Raw genomic sequence first — 17,083 nt, forward strand, 5'->3', positions numbered from 1 at the left:
TAGAGCCCATGTCTTTCAATCTTTCAGTCCTCGCCATCTTGCTTATCTTACGGATCCTAGTTGGCTGAGGCCTTGTGCTCACTGGCCTGGTTTAGGTTATACTCGCTACCAGGGGTCAAGGCTTTCTTGGGCTAATGGGAAAATTCCTTTTTTTTTTTCCAGGAAATTGGAAGGGGTTAAAGTTCATCAGAATCTGGAGGCAAGAAATTTTCCTGGTTTAAAAAAATATATGTCCTACTCAATCATCTATAGAATGTCCCATTTTGACACAAACCATGAACCCAAATAAAAGCCCAAAGCATAGGAAATGAGTGACTGTATTTTAATATATCAGAAAATGGAATCCTAAGCCTCAAATGATAGCTCTAAAAACTTGTAAAGTCCTACATTTGAGTATAGATTCACTTATCCCCACACACATATATATTTTTTTATGTGCACGAAAGGGTTTACATTAGCTGAGGGAGTGGGAGGAGAAAGGGTCAAACTAAATTAAGATAAATAGACTGGAAGGCTGAGTGAGAGTTAGAGGGGGGACTGCCAATGAAAATTGACGTTCTTGTTGCGGCTACAAAATGTTTTTTTCTGAACTGCCATCGCAGTAACCTGAAATACAGAAGAGAAAGCCATTAATGTTAGAAAGATGAACCCTTTGTTTAATGTAGATTAGGAATATTTGGATGGCGTTGGATGACTTGGCTTTCTTCAAGTATTCTTGCGAGCTTACAGCTAGATGTGACTATAATTCATAAACATCTTCAAGGCTATATCTGAAGCCCTTTGTTTCAGAACAAACCTGGGGGTTGGGGTGGAATAGAACAACCAGAATGCACTATATGATATAGTCATTTTTTTACTTATTTATCTAAATTTGCCTTGTTATATCTGAAAGGGTTGGAGGTCCATCCTCCTAATTCAGGAATCAGGAGAATGATCTCAGTCACTGCGCTAGTGGTTTTATAGAATTTTCATAGTCCCATGTCATGTGTTACTAGGCAGTGCCACATGGGTTTCAGAGTCAGAAAACCCACACAAAACCCACCATTGGAGATCCTTGGTAACTTCTGCCATCTTTCTTTGCCCCTGTTTACTGAGCTGCAGAAAGTAGATAATAAAATAACTTGTGTCCAGGGATGGGCAGTGGTGCACCTGGTTGAATGCACATGTCACCATGTGCAAAAACCTCCATTCAAGTCCCCAGTCCCTACATGCAGGGGTGAAACTTCACCAGTGGTAAAAACAGTGCTGCAGGTCTGCCTCTCTCTCTCTCTCTCTCTCTCTCTATATATATATATATATATATATATATATATATATATCCTCCTTCCCTCTCAATTTGCCTGTCTACCCAAATAAATATCAATAAATAAAACTGGGGGAAAAATAATAACCTATGTCCTAAGGTGTTCCACAGGACTAAGTAAAATAAAGTAGGCAAAGGATTTTTATCTGGAGTTTGGGCATAGTAGAAACCTTTATTTGGGTTGCTGTAAGATGAAGCACCAAAATGTTATTGATTCATGTTTGGGTGTGAGTTTTTACCTTGTTTGGGTAGTGTGAGTCTTCTAGGTGACCAACAGAAAAAATTGATTGACTTCTTTTTCTTTCTTCTTTCCCCCTACATTTTAGCTATCCTTATTTTTATTTTAAAAATCCATGGGTTGGTAGGTTAAATTCAATAAAGATATGTGCATTTACCTCCAGAATGTTTCTAGTTTTTGAATCAAGGCCAAACAGGAATAGTATTTATTAAAAAGACTCAATGGTTGTTCAAGGGAATCTCCAAATAAGTAAATGAAGAAATTCAGCTAGTTGATATAATAAATATTTGGTTCTATATTGGAAAGAACAACATTTATTCAAATCAGCTCCTTTTGAACTGGGGGTGATTCTGTTTAAGTTTTTAGACCTATGGTCATACTTTTTGCCTCATTTTACAGTGGGGTCCACTCAATCCCAATTAATTAATCTCAACTAACTCATTCAAAATAGTTTTATGGGTACTGTAGTGAAGCGTAAGATCATGTAAACACAGACTGTACTTAAGGTAGCAGTGTACTTAAGGTAGCAGGGAAAAAGGGGTCTTAAGGGGACCAGACATTGGTGCACCCGGTTAAGTGTATATAACACCATGCACAAAGATCGGGGTTTGGGTCCCTGCTCCCCACCTGCAGGGGGGGACACCTCATGAGTGGTGAAACAGGTCTACCGGTGTCTATTTCTCTCTCACCCCCCCCATCTCTCTCTCTCTCCTCCCCTCTCAGTTTTTCTCTGTCCTATCAAATCAAATAAAATAAAATAGAAAAAAAAAGACCACTGGGAGCAGTGGATTTGTAGTACCTGCACCAAGCCCCAGCAATAACCCTGGTGTCAGTTAAAAATAACATTTTAAATGTTTTGTGCAATTTTCATAAAGTGCCAGAGATTTAGAAGAAGGCTTTTGATAACTCCTTTTGCAACAACCCCATGATAAAGCCAGGGAAAGGTCTGGTCAAGAAGGGCAAAGACTTGGTCTCAGAGGGGATTACTAAAATCATGGTTTTCATTGGTATGTGGGCTCCAGCTCAAAGCCCACTGACCTTGTAGAGATTGCTGTTAACATCCTGCCTTGCAGTCCACTCACCATTATGAGCGATCAGCCTATACTGCCTGGCCAGGCACAGCTCCTCCTGCCTCCGCCTTACAATTCTCTGTGTTTCTGGGGGCAGGCCATTGGGGTTGCGGGCAAAGATGAAGGAGTAGCTGTCCGCACAGGTGCCATCGAGGTTTTGGAGGCGGCAGGAGTACTGCACAGCGTAGGTGTCATAGTCCGTGTCGACAATCCAGTGGTCATCATCTGCAAGCCAGAAAGTCACAGAGCCAATGCCTTTCCTCCAGGGGGGGCTGAGGTGTCAGAGAAATCCACTGTCAATGACTTTCTGAATTGGGTTATTTTCATTAGGAAGCAAGAGACCACAGAGAATTCTGACAGTTTTGCTTGTTTGTTTTAATCAGGAACATGAAAAAAAGACAAATCTTTTTCTCTTTTACTGAAGAAGAAAAAGAAAAATTTTGGGTGTGGGTCCACCACTTCATGGCCATCTCTCACCTTGAGGAGAGATATGATAGATATTGTCTTTCTAAAAAAAAAAAAAAAGCCAAGAGTGTGGGCTCCTCAAACCACAGTATAGGCCTTTCTACTGCAGTCTTCCCCCATCCACCCATTGACAGAATGTGTGCCTTTGAAACATGTTTGATGGCACTTCACTTCTGTATTTCCAACTTCAGGCTGTGCCTTTTGAGATGATGTATATCAGCTAGCTCAGTAACCACATTACCCTCCTACCTCTCTACTCCCTAGAGGATGCTACTCTGATGATCTGTTTCATGGCTTTCCTGGCTCTGTTCTACTTCCAGTTTAGTAGCCTGACTCTACGCTGGCAAAAGGGAGCCTTTTTTTTTTTTTTTTTTTTTTGCCATGAGACCACAAGACACTCACCAGCTGACATACACTTCTTTCTTAGTGCTTATATTCTTCAGAACTCCCCCTTGACAGAGGCAGAGCTAAGCTGTTAGGAATTCAGATTATATTGATTCCGAAGGCTAGGAGCTAAGTCATGAAGAATAAGTGTAAAAGGGGGCTGGGCTGTAGCGCACTGGGTTAAGTGCACTTAGTACAAAACACAAGAACCTGAGCAAGGATCCTAGTTTGAGCATCCGGCTCCCCATCTGCAGGAGGGTCACTTCACAGGGAAGCAAGTCTGCAAGTCTCTCTCTCTCTCTCTGTGTGTGTCTCTCTCTCTTCCTCCCCATCTTAATTTCTCTCTGTCCTATCAAAAAATAATTTAAAAAAAATATCCTTAGGGTGTCGGATGATAGCGCAACGGGTTAAGCGCACATGGCACCAAGAGCAAGGACCTGTGTAAGGATCCTGTGCCCCCAGCTCCCCACCTGCAGGGAAGTTGCTTCACAAGTGAAGCAGGTCTGCAGGTGTCTGTCTTTCTCTCCTCCACTCTGTCACCCCTTCTCTTTCTATTTCTCTCTATCCTATCTAACAACAATAATAACCACAACAATGATAAAACAATAAGGGCAAGGAAAGGGAAAAAATAGCCTCCAGGAGTAGTGGACTTGTGGTGCAGGCACTGAGCCCCAGCAGTAACCCTGGAGGCAAAAAACAAAACAAAACAAAAAACAGAATACATATAAAGATAGTAAAAATGCCAATAAACACAGATAGAAACTACATATAATTTTGCCCCCAGGGTTATCAGTGCAGCTCAGTGCTTGCAAGAAGACTCCACCTTTCCAGAAGAACATTGCCCCCACTCCCACTTTTTTCTTTCTTTCTTTTTTTCCTGACAGACACAGAAAGAAAAAGATGGGAAAGAAAGGGGGAAAAGAGAAAGACAGGTATCTATAGCACTGCTTTACCACTTGTGAAGCTTCCTCTCTACAGGTGGGGACTGGGGGCTTGAACCTGGATCTTTGCCCATGGTAACATATGTGTTTCCCTGGGTATGTGCCACCACCTAGCCCATAACATCGATATGGATGATATGAGTGATTTGCCAAGGAGATACAATGCTCAGTCTTATGCAAATACCTTATGTTGGGGGGTGTGTGCCACGATACTAATGAGCAGTCTCACTGACATGGAAATGCCATGACTGGAACTTTTTGAGACTTAATTATGTGCCAGCCACTATGTAGACAAATCCCTATTTTCTTAGTGACTCCTCACATCAGTCTTCAAATGCACATTCTCATCTCCTGTTTTGCAGCTGGGGAATATGAAGCTAAGAGGAACCAAACAGCTTGTTCAAGATCACAAAGAGCAGGGCAGCACTGAGAGGGCACTGGGTACCTAATGTGTAGTGATGGGGGAGAACCCAAGTCAGTGGTGGGATTGGTGGACAAACACATATTACAAAGGGAATAGAAATTGTACCCAGGGGGTTGGGCGGTGGCGCACCCAGTTAAGTGCACATAATATGAAGTGCAAGGACCTGCTCAAGGATACCGGTTTGAGCCCCTGGCTCCCCACCTGTGGGGAGGGAAGGGGTCCGCTTTACAGGTGATGAAACAGGTTTGCTGGTGCCTATCTTCCTTTCTCCCTCCTCTCTCAATTTTTCTCTGTCTTATTCAATAAAATGGGAAAAAAGGAATGGCTGCCAGGAGCAGTGGATTCATAGTAAAGGCACCAAACCCCAGTGATAACCCTGGAGGCAAAAAAGGAAGGAAGGAAGGAAGGAAGGAAGGAAGGAAGGAAGGGAGGGAGGGAGGGAGGGAGGAACTGTACTAATGTGACAACAGCTGTCTTGTAACTCACTATCTACCTAATAATTCATAAAAAATCAAAAATCATAGAGACTTGTGTGTGTGTTGGGTGGGGGGGACCGGGAAACAATTTGACTCAGCCTCCACATCATAAATTCAGGCAATTAGTAAGTTAGGGGGAAGGCCAATATGAGAAAAAAAAAAGCCTTTGTGTCTCCATCTTACTCCCTGGCCATGAAGCATCATGTTCTCCGTCGTATATTAACGACACATTAGAGGAATGTGGAGATATCTGTTCCCATACATAATAAGTGTGAGGGAGGTCCTTCCCAACGAATCTTCAAACGTCTTTTGACCCTGAAATTCCTTCTTGGGATGCTGACCCAGAAGGGGATTCAGCTCGAACCAGGCCCCTTGGGAGTGACTGATGGAGCACCTCTTCAGCTTACCTTACTTCAGGCCTGTCATCAAGGAAATCAACCTTATATTTGCCAGGCTTTTCCACAGTGGGTCACAGTGTCAGAAGCCAGGAGGGGGCGTCCAGATGTGACCACTCAGCAGCAGTCACGCCATTACCCAGAAGCCTCAGGGCTGCTTGTTAGACCTCACCCTAACCACCAGCTTCCCTCAAGAGCATGCATTCAGTCTTCCTCCCCTCAGAACAAATGCATTTATTTCTCTTTTTGCTCCAGTAACCTACCCTTCCACAGGAAAACACTTTTCTTTGGAACATTACTTCCATTTATGATCCAGGCAGCTCAGCAAATCTGCACCTGGAATTGTTACCAGAATGCAAATTCTGGCATAGGAACTAAGTAACTTTCTGTGCTGTGGTTTTCCTTCTTGCTCTTGACATTTAAAAAAAAAAAAAAAGAGGTCCAAGTTGGCTTGCTTTATCTCCAGGTTCTTTTTGACTAAATAGTTCAATAATGAAAACTTCAAAATTGCAACAATCTTTGCCAGGCTCTGCCTCAAAGAGGCAAACTGCCTGAGACTGGGATAGCATTTTTTGATCACCAGTCCAAAAAAAACTTTATAGAGGAAGCTTTCTCTCATGATTCTATCTGTCTGAAAAATCTGTCTCTCTCCATGGTGGAATTGATTCCTCGTACTTGTATTTGCAAAGTGGAGAAACCAAGTGAGAAGCTGCCTATAGTTTTCAGGCCTCAGTCTAGTTGAGCCAACCATTTGGTGGGTGTGATATTATTCTGATTACTTGTGCAAACAAACAAAGAAGAAAAAAGTTCAAAGGGCGTCTGCAAAGTGAGTGGAATCTGAAACCTTTTGGCAAGAGTAAATCAAGATAATGCTTTGAATTATCTAGACCAGTGATCTTCATCTTCATTGTACAGAAGGACCATACACAAGGAGCACACTAAAAATGCAGACTCTGGGACTCCAAGAGTGTCTGACTCAGTAAAGGTACATATTATGCATCAAGCAAAACATTTGTCATGGCTTGCCTTGATTTGCCCTCCCAACAAACTTATGACATAGGAACTATTCTTTATCCCTATTTACAATGAAAGAAATGGAAGCTGAGAGCCTAGTCACTGGAGAAATCTGTATTTAACCAAGGCCAGCTGATGGTGGTATTCTCACTCCCTGAGACATTCTGCCTATAGCTGGTGGATTTGGAAGTAAAAGGATGAAGGGAGGAGGGGTTGGGGGAGGCAGACAGCCCAGAACATGTCCATATCTAGAGCAGCAAGCCACATCAGTCTATTAACCTTGAAAATTTTAAACAAAACTGTAGAGTTTTACTGCATTCAATTAACAGTTAGACACCAAATTTAAAGAGTATTTCATCTGGAGTTAGTTTTTCTGTTAAGAGTCCCTCATTTTGAGCATATTTGTGAGGGTACTCTCTGAAGTCTTTAAGTCTTCCTAACAAAATCAGTCTTTAATATCAGGCCAAAGTCAAGGAAACAGAAGCACCAAATTATCAACAGATAGTTTATGATCCTTTATATCCCTTGGACAAAGAGGTGACATTAGGTGCCACTAACTAGCTGTGTACCCTTTGGCTAATAATTTTTCTAACGTAGACCTCAGTTTTTCCTCTTGTATTTTGACCCAGAAGATAGCGCTATTACATCATAACTGTGTAAATAACTAAGCAACAGCAATAACAGCAAGGCTCTTACAGGAAACTCATGTCTCAGGGACTATTCTAAGTTCTATCTGCTTGTGAGCTTGCTGCATCCTCATAATATAATTTTACAAAGTAGATTCCATGACCATTTCCTCTGGCAAATGCAGAAAACAAGGCATCAAGAGGATAAAGAACATACCCAAGGTCCCCCAGTTAGAGAATGGAGTTAGGATTCAAATGTGAGACAGTCAAATTGAGCTCTGCATGTTTAGTGTGCACAGCTTCTTTCGTGGATGGTAATGTAAGAAAGAATGTGCCCCTAAGCTTTCCATAGTGTAGTTACCCTATAACAGTATTTTCAAGATTTCTTTCCTGTAACTCAACTACTAGGTAGATTTGGTAGGTAGAGGAAAAGGAGGCAAGAGGTAAAAACTCAACTCCTTATTTGGGTTCTCTGTTCCCCCCCTAATGGAAAGATTCAATGGAACCCTAAGGAATTCATCTCAGAATGCTATAGAACTTTATATATTCATTCTTTCTAAAAATTAGCAATCTTATACTCCCAGGTATTGCTTTTTATACTCCATAATCAGTAAAATGTCTATTTTATACTAAACAAATCAATTTAGAGAGATAAGCAGTATTATTTGAAAAAAATGTTTTACTTCTAAGGATAATTTTTTCCTCTTGTGGAGAGGCAATTCTTTACATATGGCATAAATCTGTATTGAAGATACAATTTGATATAGAGTAACACAGATGTAGTGGAAGTCAAAGATTGTGTGCCAAAGGTAGATGGGCCACAAACAGGACAGTTCTCCCCTTGATCATTCAGCTAAGAGAGTCCCTTAATAGCCCCTGGGGCCAGTCTCACAGGAACATTCCAACAATACTTTGAATTTGATCTGTATTGGAAGTACCTGCTACTTAGGGCCACCTAATCCTGGTCTTAGAGTTGGAGCTCCTGGCTTCCATCACTGGCTCTCGCAGTCTTGTTGCATGACTTGGGACAAAGTATTACCTTCTCTCAGACTCAGTTTATTCATCTACACGGCAAATCATCTTTCTAGGGTTAACTCTCCATCCTTAAGATTCCATAATATGTGTCCCTGGCCTGCTTTTCTCTAGCTACCAGGCTTGATTTTAAACTATTTCAGATTTGAAATTTAGGAGAAATGGGGGCACTGGGGGTGTAGAAAGAGCCTATAAATGCCCCATTCACATGAGTCAGACCCAGTTTTAGGATGGTCTGAGAATCCTCAGCAGACTCTCTTCCTCCAAGTTTCAGTACTTGGGAGACAGCACTGTTACCTAGAACACTGTGCCTCACTCAGAAACTCAGATGTCTCATTACCAGGGGCGAAACACCTGGTAATGAGACATCTCTGTGCTTACTGCTCGCTATATCCATGAAAGTGGGTCTTTCCATCCCAAGCACTCCAGCTGTGTCATGGATTCAGCACAAAGAAACAGAGGAAAAGCAAAATTGGGCTGAGCAGTGATGTGGGTTGTGTCCTCAGGAGGTGAGAGGCATAAGTATACAGAGATTTATACACTCTGGCACAGTGGCTGGGCCAGAAAATGGTAGGGAGAAGTCACATGATTAGCCCAAAGTTTATAATCTCGGGCCAAGCTTATGGAGATGTGAAGAGGGGGGAATTAGAGAGCAGAGTAACTATGTCCCAACTCCTATGCCTAACCTTAGTGATGTTGATGTCACTTACAAACCAAGCTTCTTAAGGATATTACCAGAGAAGAAATACAAAAATTTGACCGCGTATGTCCCTCTTACCCTTCTCTCTCTCCTCTTTCTTCCCCAAGACAGACTGAGCTGAATACTCACTTCCTCTCTGGAGAAAAGATGCTACACCCCAATACTTCATCTTGAACTTGGCAGGGTCCTCGGTGTCCGTGAAGGTGCCCACCATGTCTGCGCACACGTCCCAGTTACTGCAAAAGTCAAGGGGCATCCTGAGTCAAGCTGGGTGCAAGCTTCCTCCCTCTCTCCCTCCCATCCCGGGGTACTCCTTTCCCTCCCATATAGAGGTTGGCATATCAAGCCCTGGGGACCCTTGAGAGCAGAAAACCACTGACTTTAAAAGACGGACCCGGCCCTTGGCCGTGGCACTCATCTGGCCATTCTCATCCACAGAGAACTCTGCGATGATGTTGTCCTGTAGGAAGAGGCCCTCGGGGTCCTTCTTGGCCATGGCGTACCAGGTGCCCGAAAACTAGGAAAGAAGCCGGTGTAGGCTTTGGCGTCGGGTATTGCATGCTCCGGGAATTGGGGGGTAGGGGAAACCCCAATACTCAGATACCTACTCGAGCCTTGTCGAAGTTTTTCATGACTCTGAAGCTGTTCACCCTGCAGTCTCGCTCCGCCTGGCTGTCACCCAGCGCCGCCAACAGCACGAGCGCCCACACCCACTCCATCCTGCCTGCCGGGGAGAAGTCAACACTGCGCGGGCCCAGGGCGCTGGGTGAGCGCGGGCCTGGGCCTCTGGGGCCACCCTTCCAGGGCCACCCTCCGGCCCCCGCCCCGCCCCGCCCGAGTCGCCCCCAAACCTGCCTGCACAGTCCGGGCGCGCGGGGAGCAGCGGGGCGAGCGCGCCACGGGGGCCGCCTGGCACTTTATAGCTCCCGGGTCGCGCTTTCGTAATTGCTGGGGTGAAAGACCAAAGGGGAGGTGCCCGGCTCCTCCCAGGGGCCCAACACTTGCATAATACCTGAATCACCGCCCCTTGAGGGAGAGCCTCCCCTCCTGGGTCTTCTGGGTTCGGTGGAAGCCTATGGCCCCCGGGATGCTGGAGCACTAAGGAGGCCGTTCCCGGGGGGGGGGGGGGGGGGCAAGACCTGACCCGCTTAGCCAGCACTGTGCCAGCCTCGCCAGGGGCTGCCTGGGGTGGGGTGGGTGGGGAGAGTTGCATTACGGGGTGGGGGTGGGGCTCAAGTCCCTTTGGCAGGAAGGCCAAGGCCGCCCACAGCAACAAGGTGCCTGTGTTGCTACCTGATGCAGTGGTGCCCAGGTAGTTGTGGTGCCAAATTTGTCCTCCATTATCCGAGACTCCAGTTGGGCAAGGGTTTTGGAAATATTGGGGCCAGTAGTTTTTCATTTTATAAAGGGATTATTATTATTTTTTTCTCTTTCAGGAGAGCTGTGGTTCTCACTGGGTCAATATTTGTTCTGTCGTTTCAACATCTTTGGAGGAAAAAAAAACCTTCTCTGTTAAATATTCTCCAGAAATGCAATTCTGGTCAGGGCAAGAAAAAATTTTAGCCACGTCGGTGGTCGCCTACTTAATCTGTGGCCCTACCCTCAAAACCACTTGGAAACACATCGACTGATTGTGATGCAACTTTACCTCAAAGCCATAATGTCATTTTGCTTTGTTTTCAAGTGAGCTGAGGTGAGTTGGCTGAAGAGCAGCCACGAAGGGGGAAGGGGGAGGAGAGCAAATTCTATAACTTCAGTGGTCAATTAAGTCTTGACAGTTGCTGCAATTTTTTTTTTCCAACATGATGATTCAATTCACTGACCCTGTTTTTCTCTTACCATTCAGTAATGGGGAGCTCCTCTGATTTGATCAAAGGGGTCAGAAGGTGCAACTTGAGATGAATGGAAGGAAGGTTGTGATACCTCAAATGATTTTACTGTCGTGGGATTCCTTCCTTAGAGTTGTGCCTCCATGGTCCAAAATGGAAAGAATGAAAGAACTGAGATGAACTACAATCAGACCTGAAAGAAGAGAAAGCAGAGAGTGAACTGAGGGTGTGTGTGGGGGTGGGGGTGGGGGTGGGGGTGGGGGGTGGGAGCGGTGGCAAATAGAAATAAGGAATCATTAACAGTTTCTTAACTAGCCCTGCACAGGGCTTTAGGGTCATTTCTGAGTCTCCTGAAGACACCCAGGGTTTTCACTGCTTTCTCAAAACACATTGGAACCCTGCTTGCTTTCTACTTTCTACATCCCCGTCCAATCCTGTTTCCCATTTGTGTCTCAGGTGTTTTTGGAGTGCCACTGAAGGTGCATTTAACTTCTTGTTCCTCCCACCTACCACACATACACACCCCACCCCAGCTGGAAAAGTCTTGCTTCTGGTCAGCCAGGTAACTAGGAGATCTTCTAGTCTATGTACTTTTATCAGAGAATGAAGACTCCAAATTATTGTGTGGTCAGAAAAGCCATGACAGCCTATGTATTAAAAAGACATAGCTAGGGAAAAATATATACCTGAAAGCTGAAGTACACAAAAGCCTGCAGGGAATACTCCCCCCCAACACTTCATCTGCACTATTCCAGTCTTTAGGTCCATGGTTGTTCAACAATTTGTTTGGCTTTGTATGTTAACTCTCTTTTCAGCCACCAGGTTCTGGTTGCCAGCACGATGCCGACCAGACTTTCCTGGATAGACGACCCCACCAATGTGTCCTGGAGCTCCACTTCCCCAGAGACCCACCCTACTAGGGAAAGAGAGAGACAGACTGGAAGTATGGACCAGTCAACGCCCATGTTCAGTGGGGAAGCAATTACAGAAGCCAGACCTTCCACCTTCTGCAACCCACAACAACCCTGGGTCCATGCTCCCAGAGGGATAGAGAATGGGAAAACTATCAGGGGAGGGGATGGGATATGGAAATCAGGTGGTGGGAATTGTGTGGAACTGTACCCCTCTTATCCTATGGTTTTGTTAATGTTTCCTTTCTTAAACAAAAAAAAAAAAAAGAAAAGAAAAAGCCATGACATATTCTGCGTATTGAAAAACATAGAACAATACCTCACTCTTTTTTTCCCCCAACAACCCAGTAGCTCAGATACAGTCTGTCCTGGGATCATTTCTGAAAGGAACATGAGTGTGGTCATGCTGTGGTCACTGCTAGACACCCTCTGTGGGGAAAGGAGTTGTAGAGGGATGTTTCCCAGTCTTTGCAGCAGTTCCTCTGGTGACAGAGAGCTCCTGATTGAGCTCACCTGCCTTCTTTGGATATTTATTTGGTCTCCAACAGTTCTCCCAGTGTCTCCAGCCCTTTGAACAGTTTCTCCTAGAACATATTCTGGTGATTCTTGAGCATATTGTACATGGAATGAATGTAGGGGATCTAAATGTTTTTTGTTTGTTTGTTTGTTTTTACCAAGGTTATTGCTGGGGATTAGTACCTGCATCATTCACGGCAGTTTCTTTCTTTCTCGGTCTCTTTTATCCCTTTTTTTCTACATCAAGGCTAAGAATCATGTGGCTATTTATAACACTATTTGCAAGTCACGAAAAATTATCAGCCTAGTATTCAGCACTTAATGAGGAACTGGACAGTGACTTATCTGGTTGAGTGCACATGTTATCATCCTTAAGGGCCCAGGTTCAAGCTCCCCATCCTTACCTGTGATGGTAGGGTGCAGGGAAGCTTCCCTAGCTGTGAAGCAGTGCTTCAGGTTTCTCTTTCTCCCTCTTTGTCTCCTTTTCTTTCTCAGTTTTTGTCTGTCCTATGGAGTAAAAGAAAGAAAAATACATAAAAAAAACCCCACTAAAATTCTTTTTAAAAATCAGCACTTCTTTCACCAAATATTTTCACCAAAGTATTTCACCAAAGTAAAAGACTTTGGGTGGGGGGGGGGGGAGTAGATTATTAGTTTCACTATGGTGGGCCGGCTTTGACTTAGCACATTATGATTGGGCCCTCCTCAATCGCTATCGAACAGGCCATGACCGGTGCGCCGCTATGTTCCATCGCTGGGGAGCCAGAGACGACCCGAACTGCCCCTGCAGCTCCAGACAGACTATGACCCACATAGTCAACGACTGCCACCTCTCCAGATTCAAAGGAGGTCTCGAAACTTTACATCAGGCTCAACCTGACGCTGTTGACTGGCTACGGAAGAAGGGCAAACGCTAGAAGAAGAACTATGGTGGGGCACACAAACCTTTGATGGTGGGAACGGTATTAACATACTCTCCAATTAACTTATAATCATGTAAATCACTATTTAATAAAAATTCACATTTAATGTTGCTATGAACAAAGTTCCTAGATTTATTGAACATCAAGTCCCACTTGTGCTTGTCTTGGCAGAAGCAGACCAACTATGGCCTGTGGACAGAGGGTGAGAGGTAGATAGAGACATAAAGAGAAAAGGAGGACATGACACTGATGTTTAAAAATTTTGTTTTTATTGAAGTCACATTGTTTTGTAACACTCCATATAACTTTTAGGTATACATCATTATAAATCAACCTCTATATAAACTACATTATACTTATTATTAAAAATACGACTCCATCCCTCACCAGAAAATTATTTCTTTTACCTGATTTAGTCACTTCCCTTTTCTCATTGCCTTTCTGGTAACCACTAATTTGGACTTATCATCTAAAAGTTTCCTTTTTGTTTAATTAAGCTCATTCATTTATCGTGGTTCTTTATATATATGGCGGTTGTTTTGTAGCACCATATTTTGATTTATTTGTGAGATCATTAGAAGTTAGTGTACTCATTTGCTTCTATAGCATGGACAGAACTAGGAGGAATCCTGCTGAGTAAAGCAGAAGCAAAAGAACAAATAGTGGATCACTTCACTCAGAAAAGGGACTTAAGAAACGAAACAAGAGCTAGTTCAGGATGAAAGTTCAATGACTTGTAGCCTATGGAAGTAGATCCAGGGTCTTAGAGAACATTGGGGTGCGGTGGGGGGGCAGTCAGTGGCACACTCAGTTAAGTACAGATAGTACTAAGCACAATGACCTGCTCGAGGCTTCCTACCTACAGGGGAGATGCTTCACAAGCAGCAAAGTAGATCTGCAAGTATCCGTCTTTCTCTCTTCCTCTCTATCTGCCCTCTCTCTCTCAATTTCTCTCTGTCCTATCCAGTAAAAATGGAAAAAATGGGCCTCCAGGAGCAGTGGATTCATAGCGCCTGCACCAAGCCTCAGTGATAACTCTGGAGGGAGGGAGGGAGAGAGAGAGAGAGAGAGAGAGAGAGAGAGAGAGAGAGAGAGATTGAGAGAGAAAGGAGAGGAGAGAGAAAGAAGAGGAGAAATGCTTTAAGGGAGGGCTGAGGGTCCAGCACCCTATAGTAAAGAATAATTAAGGTTTGGTTTGGTGGAGGTTACAGTGTACTGACAACTACTATCTTGAGGTGATATGGAACAGTGCCACTGTGACAACAACAATCACGCAAATCAATCTTTCCTTCATAAAGTGACTTTTTTTTTTAATTTTGTGTAGCGGGCCGGGTAGTGGCGCATCTGGTTGAATGAACATGTTACCATGTGCAAAGACTTGGGTTTGAGCCCATGGTTCACACCTACAGGAGGAATCTTCACAAATGATGTTGTGAAGTGCTGCAAGTCTCTCTCTGTCTCTCTCTCTTCCTCTTCCATCTCAATTTCTCTCTCTAGCCAATAAATCAATGAATAAATACGATATATTTAAAAAGAAAAAAAGCTGACGTAACTATTCCTTTTCTTCCTTCTTCTACTCATGCTCATCCACCTCACACCCTCCCCCTACCACTTAGAAACAAATCATGGTACTTAGTGTTCCAGATACTCGCAAAGAAAAACAGTTCACTTTGATAATCAGATTTCTTCATTTGTAGAAACAAATGCATATAGGTCACCTGGTTATTTTTCACTTTAGTGGTTTGAAAATTATTCGTAATATATATATCTCCAAAAAGAAAATGTGCATAGTGATTATTTCTGTGATACAGGGTTAGAGAATTTTAAGACTTTTTTCAAAAAAAAATTTTTTTATTTACTTATTTTGGATAGAGACAGGCAGAAATTGAGAGGGAAGGGAGAGATAGGAGGGAGAGAGACAGAGAGACAACTGCAGCCCTGCTTCACCACTTGCAGGTGGGGTTCAGGGGCTTGAAATTGGGTCTTTGAGCACTGTGACATGTGCTAAACCAGATGTACCACCACCTGGACCCCTTACTTTTTCTAAAATGTGATTTCTCAGGATTTAGCTCTTATAACAGAAGAGCAAACTGTATTGCCATCTAAAAGTTGCACTCCTTGACAGTGTGGGTATGTTGTTGGGACCAGGCTGCCTATAGTTCCTCACTTGCAGAAGTTCTTTTTTTTTTTTTTTTATAAATATTTATTTATTTATGAAAGAGAAATAAAGAGAGGAAGATACACACACACACACACACACACACACACAGAGAGAGAGAGAGAGAGAAAGTCCAGAAAGTCGTGATCAGCTCTAGTTAGTGGTGGTGCTAGGGATTGAACCTGGGACTTCAGAACTTCAGGCATGGAAGTCTATTGCATAACCATTATGCTATCTCCTCAACCCTTCCAGAAGTTTTATAAGGCTACATTCCCAATTTCTCATGAATAGAATGTCAATACAACTGATGTGTAGCATTCCCAGACAAGGCAAACTAAGGCTGCCTGTTCAACTGTCTGTGCATTGTTTCTTCCTTAATCTGTTTACTCGTGTAGCCTCCATCCCCAGGATATCACAAGAGATTGATTTTAGGTGAATAAGAAATAAGGTTTGGGCCAGGTGGTGGCGCACCTGGTTAAGTGCACACATTACAGTGCATAAGAATGCAGGTTCAAGCCCCTGGTCCCCACCTGCATGGGGGAAGCTTCACAGGTGGTAAAGCAGTGCTGCAGATCTCTCTCTCTCTCTCTTTCTATCTCCACCTCCTTTTTCAATTTCTCTCTGTCTCTGTCCAATAATAAAAATATTTTTAAAAAGAAATAAGGTTTCATTGGATTAAGCCACTGAGGATTCAGGGGTGGGCTTTTGTCACTGTAACGGAAATTTTCATTGCCTTAAAAAGTACAGCAGCAGATGAGTTGTTAACTCCTGAAAAATATTTAAAATGTTTTTGCCATAATAGTAGGAAGAGCTAATATAAGTAATTTATGTTCTTACCCTCATAAAAACTTAGTATTTCAACCAGCCCCATTTGTACAAACTGACATTTGCATCCACATCCTGACAGAGAAGCCAAGTTAAATGAAAACCAAGGAAATTAGGTAGCATTTGTCTTCTGACTGCATTTAAAATTCCAAAATGACTGGTAGAAAAACAAAAAGGTTAGTTATTCAGCCAACACTTTCAGGTACAAAAAGTCAAGCTGATTTTTTTTTTTCAATAAGGTATTTTCAGTAGTTCTAAGGCCATTGGTCATTTTCATCAACTTAGTTGAAAATAATACAAATTCCTTCCACTGATCTCTAAAATAGTTGTATCATACCTACCAATTATGTTCAGACTCTGTTGAGTATAAATATATTACATGAAAGGCCCTTTGCAGTAGATTGCCAGGACATGTCTGAAATCCCTGCTTTTAAGAGGTGTTTTATTGTTGATGACTGATGGTAACAACAGAAAATTTGACTCAGGTGGAAAGGGACCATGCTCTTAACATAATGATGCAAAATTCTCTAGATAATCTTAGGCATAGTTGTTACTTTGCATTGGATTTGTAACTTCACATTTTTGGCAGTTCTTTTTTCTTTATTTGTGGTTTAATAATGATCAACAAGATTGTGGGATCAGAGGGGTACAATTCCATACAATTCCTACCACCTGAGTTCTGTATCCCATTCTCTCCATTAGAAGGTTCCCTATTCTTTATCCCTCTGGGAATATGGACCAAAGGTCTTTATGCAGTGTAGAAAGTAGATGGTCTGGCTTCTGTAATTGCTTCTCCACTGGACATAGACATTGACAGGTTAATCCATACCCCCAGGCTATTTTTATCTTTCCC

At 43.1% G+C, this 17,083-nt stretch overlaps 1 protein-coding gene and 1 long non-coding RNA gene across 4 annotated transcripts; one reads left to right on the forward strand and one right to left on the reverse strand.

The window, feature by feature from the left end:
* Nucleotides 1–306: 306 nt before the first annotated feature.
* On the reverse strand, nt 307–10,043 carry RBP4 (retinol binding protein 4). Of its 3 annotated transcripts, none has more exons than XM_007516785.3 (6): nt 9,920–10,043; nt 9,677–9,788; nt 9,449–9,585; nt 9,198–9,304; nt 2,624–2,836; nt 307–606 (listed from the first exon to the last, which is right to left on the reverse strand). In XM_007516785.3, the coding sequence occupies exons 2-6, from the start codon at nt 9,785–9,787 to the stop codon at nt 569–571; spliced, it is 606 nt and encodes a 201-aa protein (XP_007516847.1). In that variant the 5' UTR covers nt 9,788; nt 9,920–10,043; the 3' UTR covers nt 307–568. The 3 variants fall into 3 exon arrangements, with proteins under 3 accessions (XP_007516847.1, XP_060048096.1, XP_016040918.1); XM_060192113.1 differs by having other exon boundaries at nt 9,924–10,018; XM_016185432.2 differs by lacking the exon at nt 9,920–10,043 and having other exon boundaries at nt 9,677–9,833.
* A 151-nt stretch (nt 10,044–10,194) lies between these two features.
* Nucleotides 10,195–11,117, forward strand: LOC132538915 (uncharacterized). The gene is made up of 3 exons (XR_009550235.1): nt 10,195–10,256; nt 10,505–10,761; nt 10,915–11,117. It is a non-coding gene; the product is annotated as an uncharacterized LOC132538915 (long non-coding RNA).
* Nucleotides 11,118–17,083: the final 5,966 nt, after the last annotated feature.

This window comes from Erinaceus europaeus, chromosome 1, assembly GCF_950295315.1.
Source record: "Erinaceus europaeus chromosome 1, mEriEur2.1, whole genome shotgun sequence".
NCBI lineage: Eukaryota > Metazoa > Chordata > Mammalia > Eulipotyphla > Erinaceidae > Erinaceus > Erinaceus europaeus.

What these genes read in the sequence shown, in the direction of transcription:
- RBP4 (XM_007516785.3), bottom strand. Translation starts at nt 9,787, where the DNA reads ATGGAGTGGGTGTGGGCGCTCGTGCTGTTGGCGGCGCTGGGTGACAGC. An exon ending in AAAACTTCGACAAGGCTCGA is followed by an intron (nt 9,586 to 9,676) that starts GTAGGTATCTGA and finishes CTTCTTTCCTAG; the next exon opens with TTTTCGGGCACCTGGTACGC. An exon ending in GGCCGGGTCCGTCTTTTAAA is followed by an intron (nt 9,305 to 9,448) that starts GTCAGTGGTTTT and finishes TGACTTTTGCAG; the next exon opens with TAACTGGGACGTGTGCGCAG.